Source organism: Myripristis murdjan, chromosome 3 (assembly GCF_902150065.1).
Source record: "Myripristis murdjan chromosome 3, fMyrMur1.1, whole genome shotgun sequence".
In the NCBI taxonomy this organism is placed as follows: Eukaryota; Metazoa; Chordata; class Actinopteri; order Holocentriformes; family Holocentridae; genus Myripristis; species Myripristis murdjan.
This window is the reverse complement of record NC_043982.1, coordinates 19,902,093-19,929,467: the sequence shown is the minus strand read 5'-3', so window position 1 is coordinate 19,929,467 and position 27,375 is coordinate 19,902,093. Positions and strand designations below refer to the sequence as shown.

The following is a 27,375-nucleotide window of genomic DNA, read 5'->3' as shown; positions in this document are numbered from 1 at the left end:
GCTCCCCGGATAAGATCACATGCCATATGCTAAGGCTGAGTCCTGATCGCAGCATCCTGGGTTCGAATGCGACCTCGGGCCCTTTTGCTGCATGTTATCCCCTCTCTCTCCCCAACCTCTCCTGTCTCTCTCTAGCGTGACTGTCAAATAAAGCAGAAATGCAAAAAAGGAGAATAAACAGGATCTGCTGCATTTAATAGTGAAAACGTCTGTCTGTTAAATTCCAAACAGGTTTCCATTCAGACGGGATTAAATTTATCAGAGGACCTCCGAGTCTGAGGAACAACAGTAGGTAATTTGCTCTGTAATCATCACAGTGGTCATCTGTGAAAAAAAAGACAGACAAGTTCGATTTGGACGGGACTAAAATCATTGACAACATCCCCCTGTAAAACTCATTTCATCTGAATAGGGCTTAGGTATGCTGAGGATTCCCTGATTAGAAGAAATGGTAATCACTGAGCTCTACTAAAACAAACAAACACTGGTTCATAGACAACAAACAGTCCACAAATCTAGAAAAAACATTATTTGTCACTTTTCTTTATTCACCTCACTTCACTGTGTAATCTTGTGCAAAACCTTTGCTGGATAAATTAACCTTGTTTCAATGTAAAACAAAACTAGCAATTAATTTTTAGCAGCCAACAAAGAATAACTGTTGAGCGCCAAATCACTGGACGAATGATCATTTGCTGCTGTGCAACATTACTAAGAATTGTTTTCAATGACATTTTCAAGTTCTATTTTTGGTTGCTATACAAGCCTGGAGACGCTGATAGAAAGAGAAAACAAGAAACTGGATAAAAATATGGCTTCAATACAAAATGTAAGCGGGATGGAAAATGCAGCACAGCTTTGGATAAATAAAATACTCTTATCCTATCCAAATTTTTAAAATGGTAGTTATGTGTGTGTGTGTGTGTGTGTGTGTGTGTGTGAAAAAGAGAGAGAGACACACACCAAGGGACACTAGCAAGTCAACAGTTCCTCGTACTAAGCAGGCTCCAGTCTTAGTCTGCAATTTCTTGTAGTGCTGTAACACTACAGGTAAAAAAAAAAAATAAATAAAAATGAAATACTTATTAAACTTGATATTGTTGATTTTCTTTTGTCAACCACCTGTTTACTATGTTTCTATGATTCCTTTAACTATCATCAAGCCAACTGAGCAATGGAAGTTACTTCCAGGTAAGTCAGTGGTCACAAATTAGCTGGTATAAAGAGAGGGTTGATTGATCAGATTCACTGGCCCACATTAGAGGGGGGAAAACCCTGGGACTTAGTGTCACCAGACTTAGCCAAGGGTTATCATGGCAGGCCATGAACATGTGGCAAAACAGGCCAAACATTCAGCTCCATGTCATGTACGAGCAAGAATGTGAGCACATGTCTGCACCATGTGTGACATACACACGTTATTGGGGGAGGAGGGGGCGCAAGTGAAAATGACATTGAAGATGTATGGAGTTCATAAGCACTACAACCCAATACTGCTTCATAATGTTTTCAGTAATACAACACAAACTGAACAGGCAACTGGCACATTTTACTCTGAGTCACATCTGACTAACAACCCCTGAAACAGACCTTCCCTGAAACTTGAAATTCAATGCTGAACTCCCACTAGAGGGGAAGTTTAGAGGTGATACCCCTTTTCCACCAAAGCGGCTCCAGGGCTGGTCGGAGCCAGTGCCTGACTTAGCACCGGTTCTTTGGTTTTCCACCGCCCAAGCACCGGCCAAACTGGTTCCAAATCGGTTCCAGGCAAGCACCAACTTTGAGCTGGGCTAAACAGGGGGGCAGAGAAAGAACCGATGACGCGACCCACCACGTCATTGGCCAGACCCAAACGGGGAGAGCGAACGCTATAAACGTATAGCTAAACGTAGTCGTCGTTCGTTCCGACGACGGATGCGATGGGTAACCAGCAATAATTGCGTTTTTCGACTAGGCCTTTAAAGACACGAGCAGTATTTGCATCGCCAAGATGGGTCGTCCATTTGTCGTCCATGTTGGTTATTGTGATTCCGAGCGAGTGTCTCACACACCCGCACCCATGTGATCACGTTTTACGCTGACGTAATGACGTGGCTCTGACTTGGCTCCGGTTGGCTCTTGGCCGATGGAAAAGCAAACCGGTTCTTTGTTGGAACCAGTTAAGCACTGGCTCTAGCACCAGCACCGAACTAGCACCAGGTTCTTTTTGGTGGAAAAGGGGCAAGAGAGCCTCCAACTGTTTCTTTGCTTTTGTATGGGACCCCCTTGGAAACGAGATGCTGCATCTCAAGGGGTTACCCCACGGTAAATAAAGAATTAATTAATTAAGTGATAACTAAACATTGCTAAGGATGGGGCGTGGCAAGCACTGCCCTAGCTATTTTAGTTTAATCATTGAAATAAAATTACACAATACCAGCAAACTGGCATTTTCTGTGGCATTTTGAAAAGTCAGTGGGTGTGTGGGCAGGGGCAAACGATTCCCTACTTCCAGTTAATACAATAGAGTTGTGAAGCGGACAGAGCCACAGGTTGTACAAGTATCTTCTCCACTGTTTTCAGCCATCTGGAGTTCCATTTTTGACTATAACCGCAATAATACTCAACACCTCATCATGGGACAACTACCATTGCTGAGAATTAATGTTTTTCTGTTGGTTCTGTATGTCAAATAGCAGGAAGTTCAATGGTACCCATGTACGTCAGCAACCATTACTATGGCGACAATGCCGGCTGAAGCAGTGAAATACATTAAAATAAATTCATGAAATGTTATATTGTATTCCAGACAGTGATTGCAATTGAGAACAAAAGATTGCACTGTTATTGTTGAAATGATCAAATGCAGGTATGAAGTCTACGTAGCTCAAAGCCACACAGCAACAATTTTTTTATGCGCATGGGCTTGCAGCTTTGACTTTTTTCAGTGAACCTGAATTATTTCAAAGCGTTTGTTATTTGTCTGGACAGATTATTCAAGAGAGCTTCATGCTCATCCAAGTGTCAGCAATGACCGAATAGGCAGTCATACAAAATTGCGATTGGGGAAATGAACAGAATTTTTTTGACTTCAGCAACCCAGGCTGGCCCAAACTGCCCCACCCACTAACTTCCTTAGTTTTGGCCATTCCAGGAGTGGACACTTCAAAATGTTTTACTGTTAACATGTTAAACCTGAGGACAGTGAATGTTGCTGTGCCCACTGCCAAGCCTAAAAAGTAGAAGCCACCCATAACTTCATTCTAGGCTACAACATTCAGGATGCTTTGCTGTTTCAGTGCTGCATAGTATTTGTGCTTTTCTACTTGGAAATGCAAAATTTGAACTGGTATCATTTTCAGCTCATTTTCAAAACTACTGTGATTTTATACAACCAATCGAAGGGATATGTTTATCTCAAAAGGGTCATTTGGAGTGGCGCTGGCCAATTCTACAGAAAACAACAGACCCATCCAGTGAATCAACATATCTCACTAAATTCATTCACTCACAATGCCTCTCTTTGTTATAAAAAGACTGGAACTTTGGAGCGTTGCATCTTGCCTACACAATAACGAGCCTAAATAAAAAAGAGCCTCAACACAACCAGATTATAACACGGTTCAACAGGACAGTAACAAGCCACAGTTCTCCTAAGATACGCTGACTTTCTGTCCCCATACTGACAGCCTATGTGCATGACCAAAAAAAAAAAAAAAAAAAAAACAACCACACACATGGAAACACTCCCTTAGAGGTCCACTTCTGATTGGACAGAGCATGAAGGAGCTCGGGTTTCTCTCTCTTGGGCTGGCTTTGTTTTGGAGAGGGAGAGGGGAAGGGAAGCCAGGATGTGCTCGCCGTGTGGAGCATGTAAACACTGATCCTTTTCCATCCTGAGGCGGGCTGCTTGCATAGACCTTCTGGCACAAACCAATCCCGTCAGAAAAGGCTGTAGGCACTTACAAACACAGATGAGCACATGCCTGTAGCAGAGGGCCTCTGCCTCTGTCACCCACCCCCACAGCCGAGCGAGTACAGACTGTCCCATGGAAAACTGCTTACGAATTTCACATGCCATAGTGATTGTACAAATGTATAATTAAACTCTGACTAAATATGACCTTGACTGGATGATTCCCCAGGTACTGCACATAAAGGAAATTACATACAGACACCGAGCACAAAATTAAGTTTGCGCACACACCCGAGGAGAGTGATTCTATGGGTGAGTGAGTCCAGGAAAGGGAATACTAACCTAGCTGGCAAGTAAGACTGGCTAACAGATTCTCAATCCTACTGAAGCGGCAGCACTTCGGTGAAATGTGAAACACTATGAGAGAAGGTGTTTTTTTTTTCAACATGTTTCTGTGTATAACATTAAAGCACACTTTACATTTTTAATCTTGAACATTACATTACTAAAACTGAGCAAGTGATGAAACATAACAAGCAAAAGAACAAAAACGTGATTTTCAAGCATGTGTATACTCTAATTTAGAGCATGATCTACCTCATTAAACTTTATTATATTACATGTATATACTAGTAACAATTTGCCCTGGCTAGTGCTCAAAAGTTCCACCCTTTTAGATGTTAATCACTTTCCTACTGTGTCTCCCCCACCCAGAGTGCGTTACTGAGGCAACAAGGCAGCAAGACGTGTATTTACATAAGTGGAGATTTAACAGAGGGTTTAAAATAACTGAACAGCAGCTTGTACGTTCACATGGACAGGCCTATGTATGTGGTCTTGAGAATGACTGCGTTTCGAAATATCGTTTCTGTAATGCCGCTCAACACCCTGGCATTGTGCATAACAGGGGTGTGGGAAGACAGAAGGTCCACACTGGTAGTGACTGACTGTGATCTTGGCTCTGAGGTTCACGTTCTGGAATTAGAGGAGCTAATCAGTAAGGAATGTCCTTATGCAAACACAGTCCTTCCATATTACTACAAAGTAGGATCAGCCTAAGACTGGGCTCCAGACTCCGGTGTGCTGCTTGCCTACACATGTCAGGCAGCACGGAGAAGAAAAAAAAAGAGAGACACATCCCAGTTAGGCCTTTATGAAGTTAGTGGAATCTGAGGAACACTTACTCCCTACAGTAAAATGAATGAGTTCTGGCGAACAGACTTCAATGCTTCAATGCCAATACTGTCAAGTTGACACTTTGACAAGATCTCAAGTAAAATCATGTGTTCCTGCCACTGAGGTCTTTAGTCCAAGGCTTTAACACCATACAAGGTAGTGTGTTTTCACCTCACCCCTCACCCCCCCGGATTTGTATGGTAACAGCCGTGCAATCGCCATCAATCACTGGTTATTGTTACAAGCATTTCCTAGCTTTCAGGGGCTGTTCAGAGGGAAGGCCTTGAACCAGTGGGAGGCACTAAGTGGCCTGAGGCTTTCTGACATATAGCAGCAAAAAAAAATTTCATTTTCTCAAACAACTTCATAGCAAGGACAACCACATAGCACATTGTTGTTACATATGGCGTGATACAGAAACATACAACTACTATACTGCAGATGAGGGCATGACAGAGGACACAGCAAAAACTATGAAGAGGACAGTCATTCATTCTCACTCTGGTAATAATAGGGAAATTAACTATTTTCATGACACTGATGTCATCTCCAGTCTCTTCTTGTTCAAGTACCTCTCTGCCACAGAGATTCAGTCACAAGCATACCATAAAACTCCTTACCTCCACCAGGTGGCACAAGGGATAACTGCATTTGGTCATGTGTATCCATCCGCAGCTAATCTTGCATACTACTGGACCTATCAAACTAATATTTTTGTGAATTTCCCAGTTTGGGATCAATAAAGTATACCTATCTATCTATCTATCAATGGTTGCAGTAATACAAAACCTTTGAAAAACGCGGTTTAGTGCTAACTCCTCAACTAGTTTTTCGCATAAATCCAAGCACCGCAGAAGGGGAGATGCAGACAAGGCCACTGTATTTTCCCTTCTCCCAGTACACAAAAAAGGTTGGGTTTCACCCAAGTCTGACCACAGAGAAGGAGTGATACACGTGGTGGAGATCTGCACTCTTCTAGTTAAGACTAAAATGCACTTAAAACTAAAGAACACCTACAGACCCGTGGAACTAATGAGCATGACAACAATACAGTGGGATCTTGCTAGTCTTGCGTTTCAAAACATTCAAATAAAGGTTGCAGTCCCAACTGATTACTTATCAAATCTGACACAGTCCACTTCCTGAGGCATTTGCTGCTGAATATTCTGATTACACCCTTTAAATTAAAAAGAAATCAGAGGGGAAGAGATTTACCCTTTTGATGCAAATGCCTTGCCCGTGTGTAGGACAGCACAATGTCAAACGTTTGTTATAGCATGTAAATGCTGTATCATCATCAGGTCTATTTCAAATCCTTCTATTTTTACATCTCAACTTGAGAAGTCCTGAACCGAGGACACATGTTGCTGACATATTGGAAGAGACAAAGAATATTCAAGATGACAAACGTGAAAATGCACTCAGTCGGGACAGCTGGAGGCTGTAACATTGCCCCCTTCGAACTACTCTGGAAAGAGCCTGACAGCCAGTGACAGTAAAATGACAAGCCAAATATGGAGGCGTTGTGGCATAACACAGGGATTTCCAAACTTTTTCAAGTCAAGGTCCATCAAACAGATAATCATTAAACTAAGACTCCAACTGGATAGGATTTTGATTTCCAAGACCCCCATGGGAGAATTTTTTGATTGATATGTATATGATTATATAGAACTGTGCAAGTGACTAAACAGTTTATGGGGAGGTGAAAGTAGGTAAAGCCCTAAAACTCATCATTACATGTTCTTTTATTGATCAACACCAGCTTCCAGCACCCCAGCGAGGTCCCCGGACCTCACTTTGGTTAACCACCGGTCAACCCCCCTGGATCTGTGCGCCAACTTCACTACAGTTTGATTTATGACGACCTGCTCTTCTGTGTGAGGCGAACAAGTGCCTCCGCCGCTATAGGCAGCTGGTTTTCACCAACAAGCCAGTGAATCTGTCGGTGTCATGGCAGGTCAAACTTAAACCAAGTGGCCTTACCCAATGATCCCTTCAGAGTAGTTCCTGACTTTCCATGGCGTGCCCGTGTAACCAGCGTAGCCTCCCGTCTCAGAGCTGCTGCCACTGTGCAAGAGGCTAGAATTGAATCCGAAAGTGCTAGCCTTGTTGTCTCTTTTCCTTTTGTTGGGGTGTCCGGCTACGTCCGAAAGCCCCCTCCAAACCACAGCGACCCCACTGCCCTGCTGCTGCACCCCTCCTCCTCCACTGCCGCCGCCGCCCCTGCCGGCGGCTCGGTTGTTGTGGTTGTTATCAGTTTCCAGTGGTATAAAGTCCCGCTGCTCAGATATCTCTCCGTCCCCCATCGAGTTCGACATCCCCTGACTCCTGGCTTCACCGCTGCCGGCGCTGGAGTTGACAGCTCCGTTTTTGCCGGAGAGAGCGGTCCCCGACGCCCCGTTGACGCTCGCTTTCAGGCTCGACGTGCTAGGAGAACCCGTAGTGTAGTTGTTATTTACATGCAAATATCCCAGCCCTTGTGTCGTCTCCCAAATCTGCATCCACAGGTTGTTAGCGGGTCCCCGTTGTTCTGGTTGAAACCAGGCGATTCTTGGATCCATCAAACGACACTGCAGGCAAACCGCCCCCCCGCCCCTCCACCGAGCAAAGGCTCAGCTCGTGTGAAGCTAGCCAGGTAGCCAGCTAACGTTAGCTAGCCTACAGCCTCGTTATGCTAGCTGAGGGTTTTCGCAGCTTCGTTACTTCTGGATGCTGGTTAAAAACACGTTCCTTGGAGGTGGCACGAACAGCTGTGAACCAAAATCATCCACGAGAAATAAGACGAGACTGTGAGCAAAGTAGTTAAAACGCGAGTCCACGGCAAAGTTCAGGTTAGAGACTGGAGAAAACGTGCAGCTGCTGCCTGTCGAAGCGCTTCTGACCCTTTCCTCCTGATCATGGGTCCCTCAATGGCGGACCACAAGGTTCCAACGCGCATGCGCAGAGCGTGAAAAAGGGGGGCGGGGCAACCGTTGTTACGCAAGAGGACAACTTACTTGCTGTTACGTAACAACAGCTGATTTATTCGTCTCAGATGGCAATAACGCTGGTGAGGAGGTTTACCAACATTTGTAAGCGCTCAGAAATGTTGTTGACATTTTTGTGACACATAAAAGCATCACTGTAATGCTAAGGGAACAATCTTCCACAGAGAAGAGCAGCATAAAACAAACTTGGTAGCTGTTTGGCCTATGGTGCTCTGTCAACTAAAGGTCATAGTTCACACACGTTTTTATTTATTGCTCCACATCTCGGGAGTTCAGCTACCTTTATACTGTGACTTACATCTTTATGAAAAGAAGTCACTGTACACATCAGAGTGAGCACTATGAACCTGATGGAAGTTTGTTTCAAAGTGGTTTGCAGGGAGAAAAGCACACAGTTTCTCAGGTTTTTTTTGTGTTTGTGTGTGTTTGTTTGTTTGTTGTTGTTGTTTTTTTGTTTTTGTTTTTGTTTTTTTGTTTTTTGCTTTATGATGATCTCCATCTAGATGTAGTTTACTCACTTTGGTATTAAGGGATCCATGGGGTTAGACTTTTCAGCCTCATATATAACTTAACAATGTAAAGTCATAGTGCACATTGTAGTTAATATTACCAAACTAGCCAACAAGTTCATAGTTCAGCCACATTTTATATTTACCATGACATCTGAAGGTGTAAAATACATGGACTAGAATACATGCAGTTGTTTATGTAAAGCAAAGAAAACAAAGTTTCACCAAATGGTAAGGAATCAGGATTTATTCACGAAAAGCCTTTGATACAAAGCTTGATGACATATTCTCCCTATAATTCAACTCTAAAATATGGTTTTATTGTAATGAGGAGCAACTGTATTGACATTTCCCTGAAAATCATGTGAAATCCAAGCCAAGGAGTTCTACAACAGAGGAAATACTCACTCTGAGTGTTAACATTTAGGTAAATGGCACTTGCGTGCAAATTCACCATTCCATCTTAACAACTCCCTGAATATATAACGGCCAATAATTCTGTGAGGGATGAAAAGTATGATCAACAATGGAATAGATGTAAAAAAAAAAAAAAAAAAAAAAAAAATGATGGCAGTATCCAGGATTGACATCATTCAGTCCTGCTGGCTTAGACTTATTTTGCACCAATTTTAGATTCTTTGGTATTAGTGAGATTTTAGCGATTTCGCCCATTTTCATTTCTGTTTCGCTACAGTCAACATTCTTGGACAGAGTTCCTGCCAAGAGTTGTCATAGTGTTGTTGACTGGTGTGGCAACCAACAGGGACATTCAAATGGAACAAAATAATTTGGTGACTTGCAGACAGAAAGTCATCACATTTACACTTACAACAGAACTATTAACACTCATTACATGAAAGTAGAGTAATGCTTCACAGAGTGTTTAATTGATCCTGCTGAAGAGACGGGAGGTGAAGGGAGCATAAGTAGAGAATATGCACTCATTTCTTGCAGCAAAAATATAATTAAACATAAAACAGCTTCAGTAAACAGAAAATCCTTTTCTCTTAACAAATTTACCTTATCATAAACTTGCCAGTGAATATGACAAATCCTTTCAGTTTTGTCAATTACTGGAAGGTCATGTCATCTACTGTAATCTTGTTTTTCCTTAGGCAACCGTGTAACAAAATCAAGATAAATCTTTTTTTCATATAGCTATCACTGTAATCCATCCTTGAGGGCACTGCAATGGGCACTTTGTATAGCTCTACCTCTTCCTCCTCGTCAGGGTCAGCAAAAGCAGACATTAATGTTTGAACTCTTTGCAATGTGGGGCAAGCCTGAAGAAAGCACTGATATCAAAACCAAGAAGGCTGTCATCGCTACATATTAGATCCTTAAACATATTTGTTACTGAAGACATGAAAGTACCCCGAGTGTACATATTTAAACGTCACAACCAGCTTCATTAAAATGAAGAACATCAAAATGAATAAATGTATATGTAGCACAAAAATCTTCCTACTGTGCAACATACTCTTGTTAGGGTCCATCTCATTTTGCTCTGCACAAATTCTGAAACTATGAAAGTGTAATAGTTAATCATTATTTTGACAATAGAAAAAAATGAAACCAAGCAAATACAAACCTTTTACTACCAATGTAATAAATACTGGATGGTTTCACAACCATACTGTGGTGTTCCACCATGGCTCTGCCGGCATGTCTGTCCACACACTGTGAGCCAGTCAGGTTCAGATGGTGGGACTGGGAGGTGCTGTAAAGTTCTCTCATTTTTTCACCACCTTCTCTAGGTAACCGATGAATCTCCTCAAGTTGACTTTGATGTTGTCCAGCACACACAGCTGCTCGGGGCTGTACTTCCCTCTTCCTTCTTTACGGATCTAGTTGGGGAAAAATAAAAGCCGAGGCAGGGATTGTAAACATGTACAGCCGTACATACTCTTACATTATTACATCAAACTCCAGTTGTAGCAACAATTTCACATGGCTGACAATGTTAACAAATACAATTTTCATATCTGGTGATTTTATCATGATATATGTAAAAACACTTCTGCCCAGTTTAAAGGGTTCATTTTTGCTCCTAAATACCAGATGAAAACATCAGACAGTTGACTAAAACAACTCTTTATTGCGGAAGCAAACTGTTAAAGACACGATAAACAAGAAAAAAAGTGCCAGTTACATTGTTTTTCAATCATCTTTCAACAGTACAATCAAAGGAATGAAATGAGGAAATGAGAGCCTGTTTTCAAGCTTCAGGGGGAAAAATTAATCAAGATAATTGATTTTGATCCATCACTCAGTAGTAGTTGAATGCATATAACTGGAAAAGATAGGCTGAAAGAAAATGTCTCTAAGGAAATGTGAGGTACTTTTCTTCATCTCTTCATCTTTTCTGTCTTATATTTAATGCATTTTCTCTATTTGTGTGTGTGTGTGTGTGTGTGTGTGTGTGTGTGTGTGTTTGAATGGGTGGGTTTACAGTGCTTTTAACTGCATCTGGATTTTTTTTTTTTGCTATGTACAACTGCAAATAGAAAACACAATGCAAACTTTTTAAAACAGAAAAGAAAGAAACACAAATGCAACTGTAATACCTTGGCTTTGAAAACAGGTTGAAGAGCCTTCAGCGCAGGCAGTAGTTGGATGTTTTTAGCTGCTGTCTCCGCCTCCTCCCCATCCGCAAAAACGTCAAACAGGGCATCTAGGGCTTCCCCATTTACAACAAGGTTGGCATCTTTTGAGGCAACTTGGAGTAAGGCATGTCCAATCATCTGTAAATCACACAATGTCTTAGAAACAGAGCAGACATTCCCAAAACACACCCACCCAAAAGAGAAAAAGATACCTGTAGGGTTTCAGCGGTGCCCTTCTCTTTGGCCAACATGCTGCCTGTGATGCCCAGAATGGCCAAGGCATTGACCCTCACGCTGACGACATTGCACTGGGTGGCTGCTTCACTCAAGCTCATCAGCTGCTGGGGGCTCATACACTAACAAAAGCAAAAGCAACCAAACAAATTATCCAAAATAAACACCGTCAATGGTGAGGCTGAGTGGAAACTGGCACTGAATTTGTAAATTTGGGTGGAGTACAAGTTCCATCAGCCACGGTGTTGCTCCTGAATTCATTCAGCAGTGGTGAACACCACCACGCTACCAGAAAATGCCAATTTGAAAAAGAAATGATCAAATTCCCTCCTACAATGCAAGTAAGCATAGTCCTGAATTTTAATTCATGTTTTTTGTTGAAATAAAGTATCCAGAAAACAAACAACACTGCAACATACACACATATAAACAAAAAGAGATGTGGAACAACAGCTGAAATATCTATAATGCTATAAAAACAAAGGAAAACCTGGGCTTGTTGAATATGTTGTACCTGGGGGATGTTTTTTGTTGCAATCATCTGTAAGAGTGACCGCATGGCACTGGTGACAGCTTCCAGGAACTCTTCCTCCTTTGGTATCTCTGAAAACAAACAAGGTATGACACATTTCCCAAGGCAACACTGTGTGTTCTGCTTTCTTGTAAAATGCACTGAAATGCCTTATTATTTCTACACAACATAGAATCTCATGTAAACTAATTTATACATACTGCTTATTTATCATTTAAACGTCATTACACAACAAAGACATCTGTATGAATGCTTTTGTTAAAAAAGGATACACACATATATTAACTCGTGTTTATATGTGTGACTCGTGTCATGAGACAGTGTATGGTCGCTGTACGGACACAGGAACTTTTGTTTCATCTATTATCAGCGTCCTGTGGCTTTCACTTCTTACTGTTTGTTGCTTTCACTAGAGAACAAATTCATGCTTATTCTGTTGCAATCACTCTAAATGAAAGCATCAGCAAAATGTTTAAGTAAAATGTCTAAAACAAAATGAAAACTTTACTTCCTGTGTAGTTTGTAGTTTTTTCCTGTTTGATTACAGTGTGTGTTAAAAACGAACAATTAAACTAAAGCTGAATGAAGTAAGATCTGTATGTGCTGTGTTACAATACAGTGACATAAGTGTCAGACCTGCAGCTCCAAAGACCAGAGTGGACAGGTGCTGTGCAACGCCCTGCAGGGCTGCGGCTCCACCAAGGGACTCCGCGTCCATGGAGGAGAGGATGTTATGGAGACACGTCAGCGCCCGGTACTGAACCCTCTGCATCCTGGAGGAAAGATGGACGCCATCACAAAGCAGTAGGGCATTTCTTTCAAGCCTATGTTAAAAGGCTCTCTACAACCAGGGGCCAATTCCCAGCAATTACTGTGTTGTACTTTTCTTTGCAACTCAAGTATCTTTAATCACCACACAGGCAGACCATTGGAATTAACTTAAATACAAAAAATCCATGGCACTGCCAACAAATTTCAGTGCAAGAGTGAAAATACACACCAGAAAGTATCAATACAAAGTGCAACAGTGCTATACACATCGTTATTATGAGACACAGTCAGAGCCACTGCTCTCTAACGAGACGTGAGAGAATTACTTTTTTATCAGGCATTTCCAGGAGGGATTCTGATGGCACACATCCATGGCCTCCCTGCTGGGGAACTCAGTCTTTTTGAGGACCTTAAGTATTGAATTAAGAAAGAAAAAATTACAACCATTGCACACAGTTCAGGGGATGTGTGCGTGTGTGTGTGTATAGATAGATAGATAGATAGATAAATAGATAGATACATAGATGTACACATACACGCACACACACACACACACGCACACACAAAAAAGAGATCTGGATTATTGTAAACAAGAATGTTCAGTCACTGACGACCGTGTGGGTGTATAGGCAAAATAGTTTTCGTCAAAAATGTTTAGCCTTGATCCCACCTGGTATTAACATCCATCCTGAGAAATCTTGAGAAACACAAGCTGACACCTCCGAGTACAGGTGTAAACAGCAGCAATGCGTCCTCAATGTGTCCTGAGTGATCGGATATCAGGACACATTCGGAGATGGCCTGGGACGCTTTTGTCAGAATTGCATTGGAGGTGTAAACAGAAATGTGTCCCAGGACGCACTGAAGGACCGCCCACTCACCTGACCTCCTCTGTCCAGCCCAACACCCCCGACACCAGCCAGGCCAGCAGTTTTCCAATAGAAAAATATCTTACCTGACTCTGCCCAGCAGCTGAACTGTCAGCTGAATCAACTGAAAACTGAAATACAGGTCGGCTATAAAGTAGCTGGTTAATGAATAAAAATACAAACTGTCTACCTGTAGGATGGGAACAATGGGTGAGCCAGGAGGAGCTCAGCTCCCCTTAACCCTTCTGTTATGTTCAAATTTACGAACATCTTTTATGTTTGGGGTCAATTTGATCCCAACAGTTTAAACCGCCACAAAATTATTATAACTAAAATTGTTACCAAACTTTATGTGTCAGGTACTTTATGTTTCTTTGTTGACGACCTAAATAGCCCTTTAAATAAAACATAACCCCCCTCTAAAATATGTATTGACAATATTCAGGTTTTTTTCTTCCATATAAAATTTGGAGGCAGTCGCCTTTCCTAAATTTCGTGCCCCAGTGCAGTTTAACACATTGTTTCTAACCCAAGACGTGATAGTTACTAAAGGACTACCACAGAAATATTAGAGGTTTATTTATCCGCCTAACCGGAGAACCCTCTCAGACCTGCTGCAATAATTAAATAATCTGACCCTGAACGTGATCAGATCGAGCCTGTAACAGATGTGAAATACGTCTTCAGTGACAGACAGGCACATTAAAATGAGGCTGAGTGAACAAGGATGTCTTCTTTTGTTAAATGCCTGTTGCCTGTTAAATGACATTTTTATTTTTTGCACGGAAGGAGTACTTGCAAAGTAAGAATTTCATTTTACAATTTCTCTCTCTGTCTCACTCTCTGAAATAATATGTGTTTATTTGCATTTTGAGCGGGAAAGTGAGATCCGATCACAAGTGGGGAGGCCAGGCGCATTTGGAGACGCATGTTAATGCCAGGTGTGTGTGGACAGACTGACAGCTGTCCACTTGTGTTTGGATCACCAAAGACACATTTTAATACCAGGTGGGACCAGAGCCTTTAACACTTTTTGTCAACATTGTGTCCTGTAGAGTGTTCACAAACAATGTGTCTACAGCGATACAGTTTTTAACACAAAACTGTACTCAATTCAGGCACCACTGTCGCTATGGTCAGAAATCAGTAGCCTTGCGAGCGCTCACAAGAAAATCGTGGCAAAATCCTGCTGAAAATCACAACGTACATGGAAGTGGACACGTGACTATCATATGAACGTTTGGACGTTGTCCGGGGGATACAATAATTCTAATGCTCTGTTTTGAAGGTACTTGGAGCATCACATGGGTGGGGTTAACAACATCATCAGGAGAATCCAGGTAAGGTGTCAGATAGGCTGTTAATTAGGGCTGGGTGATATAGTGTCATAATGCTGATATTGTGATATGAGACTAGACATCATATGGGATTTTAGAAATCAGAAAATTGTGAAATGGCGTAAGTCTTGCCCTTTCATAGTTTTAAAGGCTGCATTACAGCAAAGGTACGCAATTCTCTGAACTTACCAGACAGTTTAAGCTGTTCTATTATTTTCCTCTACCTGCTTGGTCATCATATAAACATCATAATGATTATTAATCATTTATCACATGTGTAAATCTCACATGTGTTATAAAAGCACCCATAGTTGTCCCTTGATGACTATTGGTCATACTGATATCAAGGTATTTGGACAAAGATATCTTGACATTTGATTTTGTCCATATTGCCCAATGTTACAGTCTAATATGCTGCAATTACTGTTTTAACTTTCTGACCCTCGGAGCCAAACTCCAACCATGTAAGAGTGTCGCTGACAATAACTTGTATGTACTGTTTGACTCAGGTGTGTCAGGTCATTGACTGGAATTTGCCTTTTCTGGGATGCTGTGGTTTATCAGGGCTCCGTGAACTTCAGCCGACAAACATAGGGGGGACATCAGGCTGGAGAGTCCATCGCAGAGGGTATCAGGACCCATCTCGCTTTCATCACTGCTTGATGTCTCCTCCCACTCATCATCAGAGGGGTCTGAAAACAAGCGTGCACATGCAGTTGCTGGTGGGGGCAATCGTGGAATGAGTCAAGACAAACACTGGCATGCAGACTCAAATAACAAAACACATTTTTGGCATCTCACATGAACACATCATGTACAAGAATCCAGCTGTATATTTTTTTTCCAATAGACAAATACCAAATACATACTGGGTGGCCAAGCGGTGTCACATGCAATAATGTTGATGAAAAGTGCCTGGGGTCAGCGCTGCTGTCCGTGCCCACAACACTCACCGTCAGAGCAGCACATGTTGACGATGATCTCCAGGGACGTTTGCTGGGCTGTCAGCAAGGCCGTCGCCTCCCTCAGCTCCTCCTTGCCCCTCTGGACAGTAGAAATCAGCCATGGGAGTCAACATCCACCCAAAAAAAATGAGGGTTAGCACTGTGATCACCCAATCTGAGAGCAGCTGCATGCCACAAAACAAATTTACTTTGGCAAGACGGAAAGTCTGTGTAAGTATGCAAACATGTTCGACTGCACTTTTTTAAATTGCAGTGTATTTGAAATGCTACCACAACCAGTGAAAATTAAGGTGTACATGGGGCCCCTCAGAAAGATGAGGTAATACTCAGCTAAGTGGGATGTACTGAGGTTGATGCGGCAGTGTCAAATCTTATTGGAGAGGAGACGAAATTAAAGTAGCACTCCAATTATGAGTAGGCCAAATAGTTACGCTAGATGTGTGTATGTGTTTATGTTTTGATGGGTTTAACAATGCTGCAATAATGAAATGCTTTGCATGGCTGCATATTAAAACTAGAAGAACCGAGGGCTAGAGACAACCCCATTGTGTTACCCATGATATTACAGGGTATTTTGGAACATCACCATGAATGTCAGCCGCGATCGCAGGGCCTTGGCTCTGACTGGGCTGAGAGGGACAGCTCTGTCTCGCCGAGGTCAGGTCTAGGGAGCTGACAGTCGGTGGAAGGCAGAAGCTGCTCCCTGGTTGAACCCTGCCGAGAATCACTAAGGCACCCACCGAACCCGACAGTTTGCCTCCCCGGTCGCATTCTGGATCACACTCCCAGATGACTCACAGGCCCCCTTTCCACCTGGCATAAACGTGCACTCCCACAAATATACAGAAAAACTGGATTTCTCCCTTGCCAGAAAACACAGATTGCCATGCAAGTGGCATCCCTTTCATAATATTTCTGTCCTTCAAAATGGACAGTAAACACCTCGTCTGGCTTCTTCCTGGTCTATATGTATCCTGACAATCCTATTTTCCTCAGGTATCTGAGTTGTGTGCATTTCCTGGCTGGATCGGCATAATGAAGCCTGTTTCTGTTTATGTGGTTGTTGAATATGGATTGGGACAAACTACATTTATTCTTGCCCAAAATACAAAAATATTATATTTTCCCTACTATCCACCATTCCAATACAATGTGGCTGGATAGGTATTGCTTTGTGAAGGTCAAATCTTCGCAAACTGACATGTGGAGAAACTCAACAGTAACTGTAGCTCTTTCTAAAAATATTAACATAGATGCCTGGCATAATCTACATTCCTCGTGGTGACGAGTTTTGTAGGGAACTACTTCCTGCTGAAGAATAACTGCAAATTGTGTCCACCTACCTCTGATTCATATGAGTTGAGGGAAGATAGATACATTTTGCTGGTGTTCTTCAGCAGGAAAATAGTTCCCAAATAATGTCCACACCCCCTCAGGCTGTGGATTATGCCTGGTATCCATGTCATTGTTTTTGGAAAAAGCCGTTGAGCTTGTCACATTTACATTTTTAACCATTTGAGTTCCCCAAAAAAATTACCCCTTCAGCTTCACTGTATTGGGGTGAAGAGAGACAGGGAAGGATCACGGCACACTGTAAACACGATAGCACACAGAAACTAACTGGATGGACTGACCGCACTAGGGGAAAGTGGGAAAATATTGGGAGGGGGGTTAGGGCCTAAAAATAGATGGTCTTACTTTTTAAGGGTCAAGCATGGGAAATTCAAATAAAGTTCAAGTCAAAAAATCTCACTGCACACCAGTGAAACTCTACACCAACCTGGTAAATAAACTATTTATTTCAACTAGTCTTTCAAGTAAGACAATATGCCAAGCGGGAGCAAGCCTGATGCTTCGCTTATTGTCTTTTACAAAACAAGCTGAAATAAACAGTTTATTTAGCAAGGGTCTATGGGTCTATAGCCTCATTGGTGTGTTGGTGTGTTTTTTTCTGTTTTTTGCATGAGCCATTCGTTTGAAGTGGCCATATATGTCTCTGACCATATTGGGCTTTCAGTTTGTATTGAGTGCATTTACACCTAGGTCTAGGTGTAGGTCATTTTTTCTCTGTCCCACTGCAACCGGATAACCCAGGTGGCTTGCTTACAGAGGTGGAATGGGGTCAGAGTCTCTCTCACAAGCACATTTGCTGCGTACCAAAGGTCAGCTGTTACAGTGAGAGAGGCATGCTGCCTACTGCTTGTAAATCCTAACTAGATAAAGGAGCCTATAGAGTAACAACTTTAAAAAACTAATGATAACATTATGCTCCAACTGCATTTATCCATTACCTATTGATTATAGAGATCACAGGTTTGACGTATGCAACAGCCAATGCATACATCCCCGCTGGGGTGTCCCTACCCTGACTGCTACTGTGATTTCAACATGTCTGTGGAGGAGACAGCACTTACAGGCAAGAGGTCGGTGAAGTCATTATCCATCTTCAAAGCCTTTCCGTTCCTCTTGTGTCTCACTGGCTCCTCTGCCTCCTCCGCCTCTTCATCCATCTCCACCGCGGCGAGGTCTTCTGCAGCCTGGTCCTCCACGTCTGTTGAGGCTGGAGCGCTGTCACGGCGAGCCTCTGCGGCCTGTCTTAGCTCAGGGATCAACGTACCTGCGTCCAGATCCAGGCTTTTAGACAAGATGGCCGCCACAGCATTGAGCGTCTGAGCCTGGCGGGCGGCAGGCAGGCTACTCTTCATATTCCATACTGTGCCTGGGTGATACAGTGGGTAGGAGTTAGGTGTTAACTAGATATATTCAAATCATTATGTCTTAATGCATCAGTTTATACATTGTTCTTTATTGGTGCTTTAGCTTTGCACTTTGGACGTTTACTGGTTGAGACTAAAAAAATGCAGCCTTTCCATAGCAGTCATTATAAGGTGCTCTAGACACAGAGTACCCGGCTACATGCCCAAAACGTTTGAAACTGTGTAAAAGCCTTCAGACACATTCACACCACATTCAGACTCAAGTGGTTCAAATTTCTAGACAACTGCTGTCCAGAAAAAGACATGAAGCATCATTATCAACTAGTGTCTTAGTAAAAAGCTACAGTTTTAAGCAATTTGGGAAGTTTACTAGTGTCAATTTATACCTGCGGCCAGTGTCCTGAGGAGAGTGTGTGCCGTGTCTGGCTGAGATGACTGCAGCACATTCTCCAGTGCTCCCAGCACAGCAGTGTTCAAGCTACATAGCAGCTCTGGGTTATCCTCAGTCACAGTGTGCAAACAGTGAGCTGGAAACACAAAAAAAGACATTACATTTCAAGTCAAACCCTAACTGAAATATAAGTTGCGCTGGTTTAAAATGCAACAAATAATAATGCTGGGTTTTGCTTTGAAAGGCTCTCTGAAACTTAAATTCTTTAACTCTTGAACTTCAACTACTAGTTAAAGATCAGGCCTCTCTTTGGTATGGCTGGCATAAATTCATATGTCCAACACTGAGGTCAATTTGCAATGTAAATACACATGAAACATGAGAATGACGTAAGCCTGTCAGATCACAGGTCTATGTAAATGGCCTGATTCCTCACTAGACAAAAAGCATACTGAGAAACCAACATATCTCACACTGAATCTAAGACTGAATAAGCCATAATATAGTAATGGCATGATCTATTGTATTAACACTGTGTAACATAGTAACTTATATAGTATTTAAGCAAATTAAAGACAATTTAAAAACAGGTGATGAGATGCTGTATTTTGTTAGTATGTAGCCACATGTGTCTATGTGGTTTAGTGTTTCCAGTATGTATTCAGGATATGGACAGCAGTATGGATGCACAGTTATATACTAACTAGAAAATTAATGTTGATACTTCTTCAGAGGATGTACAAAACAGACATTATTTCATCTAATAGTAACAAAACTCTGTGTGTATTGGCATGAGGACAAAAGTAAATGACAGACATTCACAGAGTTTTTACACAATGTTCACAAAATATTGATGTTGTAAATATCGCATTTACAAAAAAAAGATTTATTATGACAGTTAAATAACAACTGTTTCTAAAAAGCATGATAAGTAGTCCTACCAGCAGATATGGCCAGCTCCACGTTGTGTGGGTGTCTCTCCACACACTGTAAAACCACATCCAGGAGGCCGGCTTTGTTGAACACAGACAGCGCTTGGCTGCTGCTCTCACTGGCAGGACAACACAGTAAAGGGTGGCATGGAGGGAAAACAAAGAACAGGAGACACACAGGAAGACAACAGCATACATCATCTTTAAGTTAGTAGAGTGTATTTCAATCTTGGTGGCAACAACATGAATGTTAGAGAAGAGGCATGTGTCCCATCGCTCAACTCATAGGAACAGCACGAAAAATAGAGCAATGTAAATTAGAGATGCTCTCCCCTGCTTCCACAGTTGGCGTGCCCTTGAGTAAGGCAGCAACAAGTAGTAAAAGGTACAGGTCAGCTGCCACGAGTGGATTTGTGTAACTGTTTAGAGTGAGTACCAGGGTGTCAACGAAAAGAGCACGCATGCTCAGCAAACCATCCCTGGACTAATAAAGGTAAATATAATGTTTGCACAACTTCTTGCTCACCACAGATTCCACAGTACGTTCACAGCCTCGTTAGCAATATCTTCCACTTGATTCTTCTGCTCTTTCATCGACAGGGCGCTGCTTTCAAAACCGGCACAGCACTGGAGAGAAACCACATTGGATGCAGATGAGACCAAACCCAAACCACAAGATGACAGATAAGCAGTCATTAATGTGTTCCCCAGGTGATTAACTGCACAGGTATGAATCAGCTTATCTCTGCGGTCATGCATCCAGAAAATGTCTGGAATCTCAACAGCACAATCTGTTCTGAGGCACACACGTCTAAACAATAATATTCCCATGAAGCCGGGACACATTAATAGATCTACAGGCACACATAGATGTTGAATTCCTTGGCCATGGGGACTTTAGCTCTTATTGTTCTTTTGATATTTAAACAGGCATGTGAGGTGGCTTGATGGTTGAGACGTTCAGTAAAAGGTCACACGTTTGACACCTTCAATTGCCCGCATCATGTCGATCAACAGCCATCTTGTCAAAGTCTCTTAAACCCCTACCTCAGGGGTGTCAAACTCGTGCCATGGAGGGCCAAGAGGCTGCAGGTTTTCATTCCAACCAACAACTCCACCAGGTGATTTCACTGATTAGTCCCTTCTCTCTGCTTGAAGGTGAGGTAATCAGTGAAATCACCTGGTGGAGTTTTTGGTTGGAAAGAAAACCTGCAGCCTCTCGGCCCTCCATGGCACATGATTGCCCACCCCTGGTCTACTAGATACTTAAAATGTAAAATGCGGCACTTGAAAAATGTAACGTCTGCAATATAGGCAATAAAGATACCTGTGTGCAGACTATCATCATTTCTATTTTTAAAATGTCTTCAGTTTTATTATTTTGTATTTAAAAGGTTTGAAACAGCTTGTAACATAACTCAGTAAACTCAAACAATTTAGGTTTTACATTGATGCCAGCAGTCATATTGTCAGTGAGTGTCACCACTTCTCACATGGTGAATCTGTCATTTTGGAATGAAAATGAGTTGCTTGCTGTCTAATTGCTGCTGACTGAGAGGTACTGAGGTGATTGGGTGAGTTAAAAGCAGTGGCAGACTCTCACCTCTCTGAGCAGCGCTGTCAGGGGAGTCATGACGTCATGCTTCACCATGTCTTCACATACCTCATAACCTCCACATGCACTCAGATTCCTGCCAGGATGAAACCACCGCAGACGCAAAGTCATCATTCAGTCTGAGAAGAATCGCTGTCACAGCCTATGTGTGTGTTTGTGTATGCGTGTGCGTTTTTATGTCTGTTTATGAGTGTGTTTAGGTGTGTGTTTAGGTGAAACAATGAGAAAAAGAGCCTGGGGCTAATTTGTGAATCTGACTTGAGGTATACTGCATCAGAGAGGATGGGGCACCTCTGGCACAAAACAAAGTGTTTATTTGTGAACATCTACCATGAGACCATTATGACACGAGACATCAAATCACAAAAACCCAACACCAGCTTTCTTCTCAAAGACAAATCCATAATTGTAGTATGGCGCCCCCTGTTGAAATAATGTAACTAATACTTCAGTATTCTATCAGTTTCCATACAGTGTAAATGCAATGAAAGTGATCTTAATTAAATCCACATAACTGGATTAAGATGTTTCAATGAAACACTTTTAAGGGCATTTTTTTTTCATAACTTTTTCATAACTCAAGAGCTACTGGACTTAGATCATAGAGTTTCATCTGTATCAGACACGAAACAGGTTTCTCCTAACCTTACATGTTTCGGCGGTAAGCTTCCGCCTTCATCAGAGGTGTCACTAGTCGCCGAAACATGTAAGGTAAGAAGAAACCTGTTTCGTGTCTGATACAGATGAAACTTTATGATCTATATAAAGTGTAGGCACTATGAATCTTCATGGACTAGCTACTGGACTTGTTTGTAGACTCTAGCAGACGTTTCAGATGTTTCATTATCCAGGTCATTGTCAGTGTCCTGGATAATGATCCCTCGCTGGTTTAAATACCTGGAGCTCCCCACCAGTCTGTCTCAAGTTGTACTATTGCTAAACATCACCCACATGCACACACACACATTAATGTAGGCGACACATATAAGCATTTTGTTGTTATTTGTTTCTCTTCTTTTCTTTTGTGCCTTGGTCCACGTGTCCTCCAACCTCGTCTTCCAAGTTCCTTCCTCCTGCCTTGCCTACCACCAACCAAGACCAAATAAGAGATAAGACCACCTACCATGGATAGAAAAGGGCATCAGCTACCCCTCCAGGCTCATGATCTTCTAATTCTAGTTCAGTCAGTCAGAACTGAAGAAACATCTTGGATGAGATTTGAAACATCTACTAACAAGTCCAGCTGCCCTCAATTCAACCCTCTTTGGATGCACAGTCTTGGTGTACATGTAAAGGCAGCTGCTGACAAAACACTGGCAAATGTCAATCACTACATCAGGGCTATTCAATTACAAATTCAGTTGGGCCAGATTTTTAACCGAGACCTTAAGCTGGGCCAGACATTTTCCAGACATTTAAAACGGCGGTTTTCATCGTCAATTTTTCGTTTAAGGGTTGAAAAAGACATAGGCCTACTTTTGAGCCGCTAGCATCAGTAACTTTCAAGTAGAGTTCTCATATTCTGCCCGAACCCGACCCGACCCGACCCGACCCGACATTTTCGGGTCGGGTCGGGCCTAAAATTTACGTGAATTGGGCGGGTCGGGTCGGGCTTCGGGTTCTGTGGGGGATTTTTTTTTTTTTTTTTTAATAAAAAAATAGAATTATGTGTTCTGTTATTGATTATGACGTTTCATTTTTATGTGACTGGTGGAGAGAGTGAGAGACTGGATTGGATTTGGAGGCTAAACTTTCAGTGACAGACAGACAACCAGCTGTGCGAGTGCAGCGCAAACAAGTGAGAGAGAGTTGCAGCAGTAGGTATCCCGCTGTGCTGGCAGACTCGCAGCAGGGACGGTTTCTGCTATGGGCAGTGCAACTGGGGGCGCACGGGAAAAAAAAATCTCCAGTTTTCTAGACTACCGTATTGACCCGCACATGCCGCGGCACCATCAGTCGGTATCAGGCGGGCCAGCCGCGGCACCGTCCGGTACCGCGCCCACCCGTCAGGTCTGCCGGATCTGACAGGTGAGCTGCCTGATGCTGGCTGGTGCGGCGGCCGGCCCGCCTGATACCGACTGATGGTGCCCCGGTGCCGCGGCCGACCGGCTCTGCTAAATAAGGGCGAATTTGGCGATTTTTTTTTTTTTCCTCGGGCTTTCTCGGGCTGGCCCAGTCGTGTCCGGGTCGGGTCGGGTCTTAATTTTCAGGCCCGATGAGAACTCTACTTTCAAGACAACGCGCTGCAGTGTGAGTTGGTTGTGTGTTGCTATAGGCAACATGGAGTGTTGCATTCACTTTCTGAACTACTGCAGGGATTTCGAGTTCATTCTCGCGAATGTTTTTCTCTGCTTTTTTGGTTGAACCACGAGCTGGGCCACTCGGGAATTGCTTCTGGGCCGCATGTGGCCCGCGGGCCGCCAATTGAATAGGCCTGCACTACATTTAAATGCACACAGAAATCAGATTATTGAGAGTAACTTGTTATGGCAGAGTTATGGCAGAAAATCAGGTGTTATTTAAAAACCCCATATACATACGCTCTGTCAATAACTGGGATTCCCCCCACCACTAAAGATCTCCCGACCTCTGCTGCTGCTGACAGCGGTGCTGCAGCCGACGCGTAGCCACAGATCAGATTATCACCCATCAGCCAGCCTCTTGTGGGGATTTTTGGTTACCTTATATTTTTGCCAGATGTAACACTAATAGAAAATAAGCAACCATGTTCAAGAGAAGGTTTTAACTCTTGCAAGCGTTGCTTAGTGTGTGTTTAGCGTGTCAGTTTCCTTATCCACTACCTTTTCCTGCACACACTCACACAAAAAAAGATATTCAGAAATCAGAGGAATGGTTTACATGGCCCAGTCATCGTGTTTCTCCAGTAGAAATCTAGGCAACGATTTCTCTTAATCCCTTACCCTGATGATGGAAACCAGTGCTCTTGTTAACATGACTTCTGAAAAATTAGACAATTGCATGTACATGCTTTAAGAGCCCATAGTTTTTTTGTAAGTTGACTCAAAAAGATCCTCACTTCAATCAACCCTAGGTGATTTTGTTTAGTTTGCCTTTATTAGCACAAAATTTCATTTATTTGGCTGCACGAGAACAAATATTTCCATTTTTCTAGTTAATAGTAGTATAGTAGTATAATACTGGCAATTACCAACTATTTCAGCTACTGTCAGAAATACTGTAGCTAAAGATAGGAGCACACCTGAACCAGGAGCTTGTTAAAATATGATTAGATTTAAAGAGTCTCTGCTTGAACAGTGAAGCCAACTCGGTAGTAAAGACAGGTGAACTCAGGCTGTTCTGTAGGAGCCAAGTGACTGAGATGTGATGCTTAGAGGAAAGGGAGCCCTGAAGGCTTTATACACAATTGATAGTAGGAGAGCTATATTTCAAAATTCATCACACAACATGTAAAATGCCAAATTCACATAAAAGACCTGATCTAAGCAGGCCATATTTCTCCTAACACTTTGCTCTACAAAGGACAATGCTACCAGTGTATACAGCTGTGCATGGAGTCTGTGTGGCGGCTGTTTTGGTTTGGTTTTGTTTACTCTGAGGTCCATGGGTGCACTGGATCTGGCGCTGGGCGACACAATATTACATCAATATGATGATGGGATGATGGGATCACCTGGGATTTTGGATGTCATAATACACTGATTTTGAGGTGTTCAGCCAAAGACCTCGTGATATCTGATTTTGTCCATATCACCCAGTCCTACCTGGACCAAATCACCACAGCGGCTCACCTGAGTGCCCCAGCAGCGGTCTCCCTGACAGCCAGGCTGCGGTCCAGCAGCATGGGCCCCAGCCGCCTCACAGCGTCCCTCTGCAGGAACCCAGGGATGGTCTGGCTCTGCTGTACCACCCGAGAAATGCTGGCACACGCAAACTCCCGCACGTCAGCACTGGGACTCTGTAACTTTACATGAAAGTTGATAATTTGAAGGGTGAAGGAAATTCTGTACTGGAGCAGCCAAACTATTTGCAGCTGCACAATGAGGCCTTGATCCTGTTACATAAGAAAGTAACAACTTGTGCCATGATCAAATGAAACTTCATGTTGACCGAAAAACTGATCAGCACTAATTCTTCAGAGAATGTTACAATATGGCTTAAAGTTATGCAGAAAAAAATATAAATATATAGACAGATAGTGTTTGTGTGTGGATGTGATTCACGATTTTTGGTGAGAATCATTTTAAATTTTTTGACAAAAACTTTAAAATGATCAAACATACATCTTACATCTGAAGAATGCGGTTTGTAAGCATCTCTTTAGCACAATACTTTATTTATAACTGTATTTTGTGTCTAGTTTACCTTTATCAATACTAAACTAAACAAACACTGCGGACCCGATTTGACTGTCGCACTTGGCGATTTCTATAATATATACACTACTCACAAAAAGTTAGGGATTTTCAGCTTTTGGGTGAAATATCAGGATGAACCTAAAATGCATTATAACCTTTACAGGTGAACTTAATGTGACCTTCTGTAAACTTTTGAATGCACATGTCCAACTGTTTAATGTTTCAGTACTTTTTGCACAAGTTGCTGTTCTCTAACAAGGAGTTTAACAGCAAAATTCACATCAGGTGTTTGATGCTCCAGCTCATCGAAGTCGTATCATTAGGGAACGGCTGCTGGAGACTGGGGTACCTCAAATGGAGTGGCCTGCACTTTCTCAGACCTGAATCCCATAGAAAACCTATGGGATCAGCTGAGTCGCCGTGTAGAGGCTCGGAGCTCTGTACCCCAGAACCTCAATGTCCTGAGGGCCGCCCTTCAAGAAGAGTGGGATGCCATGCCTCAGCAGACAATAAGTCGACTTGTGAACAGCATGAGACGTTGTTGTCAAGCTGTAATTGATGCTCAAGGGCACATGACAAGTTATTGACACTGACATTTTTTGTTGTGGTATACCCACCACTGTTGTTGGCTTTTGTTTCAAGAAATTGTTTGAGATGAGGAAATCACCAGTGTATGCTTCTACTTAAATGCCCTACTTTCATGATATAATATCACTGTAGCTTGAACTTTTTATATTTTCCATAAATTTCACCCAAAAACCAAATATCCCTAACTTTTTGTGAGTAGTGTATTTCGATTATTCGGCCTGGCATCAGTCAAATGTTTAAAGCCCACAATCACGATCACAACCTCAGGCCCAGACACGACAAATAACATTTCTTACGTTAATTCTCGTCACTAACCTTGTATATATATCTATATATATGAGGAATCCCTCTTGCCTCAATGTTTCACTTTCAGTGTCAGTGATTAAAAGATTAAATGGCCGTTTGCATTAATCAGCGATTATCCAACAGCTACTTTCAACCTGTATTTTCCTCCCTCATATCTCAGTGATCTGTTGGCTGTGGCCGGGGTAAATGACAGCTTAATGACACATTAATAATAAAGCGAGTGGGCTCTTACTTTCTCCAGTAAGTCCCCAGCTGGGCAGCCAGCAGCTTCATCGTGGTCGTCTTCATCAACCTGGACCTCCTTCACAGCGTTTACCGGCAGCCCGACCGAGTTGAACTGGGGGCGTTTGAATCTGTTCGTCTTGCTTTTGCCCATGTCTATCCCTGATAAAGTGCGAGCGGCGCATCAACTGCGTCTTTTTCGTTCATTGAGGTTTGGCGATCAGGCGCACAACTCCAGCGTCGTGGAGGCCATGTGGAAGATAGCACTCTGCCGTAAATAGGTCGCTACGAGCGGAAAGCAGATAGACTGTCGTAAAACCATGAGCGGAAAAAATCTATTATGTTTGACAGAGAACATCTTGGAGATAACTATTAAAATGTTG

General features: G+C 42.5%; 2 protein-coding genes and 1 long non-coding RNA gene across 3 annotated transcripts in view; 1 reads left to right on the top strand and 2 right to left on the bottom strand.

Annotated features, from left to right (window-relative positions):
- tent4b (terminal nucleotidyltransferase 4B) overlaps window positions 1-7,993 on the bottom strand; it is a 40,612-nt gene extending 32,619 nt beyond the window's left edge. The window contains exon 1 of the mRNA XM_030081193.1: window positions 7,058-7,993. Coding sequence (XP_029937053.1) covers window positions 7,058-7,635 — 578 coding nt within the window. The 5' untranslated portion in view covers window positions 7,636-7,993. The remainder of the gene's footprint in view (window positions 1-7,057) is intronic.
- An 809-nt stretch (window positions 7,994-8,802) lies between these two features.
- On the bottom strand, window positions 8,803-27,259 carry heatr3 (HEAT repeat containing 3). Its single transcript, XM_030048161.1, has 15 exons — window positions 27,003-27,259; window positions 25,310-25,482; window positions 21,528-21,615; window positions 20,451-20,551; window positions 19,934-20,043; window positions 18,988-19,128; window positions 18,299-18,603; window positions 15,873-15,963; window positions 15,457-15,611; window positions 13,040-13,122; window positions 12,579-12,715; window positions 11,925-12,013; window positions 11,389-11,532; window positions 11,138-11,314; window positions 8,803-10,417 (listed from the first exon to the last, which is right to left on the bottom strand). The coding sequence occupies exons 1-15, from the start codon at window positions 27,144-27,146 to the stop codon at window positions 10,304-10,306; spliced, it is 2,052 nt and encodes a 683-aa protein (XP_029904021.1). The 5' UTR covers window positions 27,147-27,259; the 3' UTR covers window positions 8,803-10,303.
- Window positions 20,030-25,393, top strand: LOC115356874 (uncharacterized). The gene is made up of 3 exons (XR_003928034.1): window positions 20,030-20,417; window positions 20,525-20,651; window positions 25,277-25,393. It is a non-coding gene; the product is annotated as an uncharacterized LOC115356874 (long non-coding RNA).
- Window positions 27,260-27,375: the final 116 nt, after the last annotated feature.

Bases quoted from the DNA above. Each gene is read 5' to 3' on its own strand.
- heatr3 (XM_030048161.1), bottom strand. From the start codon at position 27,146: ATGGGCAAAAGCAAGACGAACAGATTCAAACGCCCCCAGTTCAACTCG. The intron at 13,123-15,456 runs GCAAATTCCAGT...TCAATACTTAAG, and splicing joins ACCACAGCATCCCAGAAAAG to GTCCTCAAAAAGACTGAGTT. The intron at 11,315-11,388 runs GTATCTTTTTCT...TGTGATTTACAG, and splicing joins GCACCGCTGAAACCCTACAG to ATGATTGGACATGCCTTACT.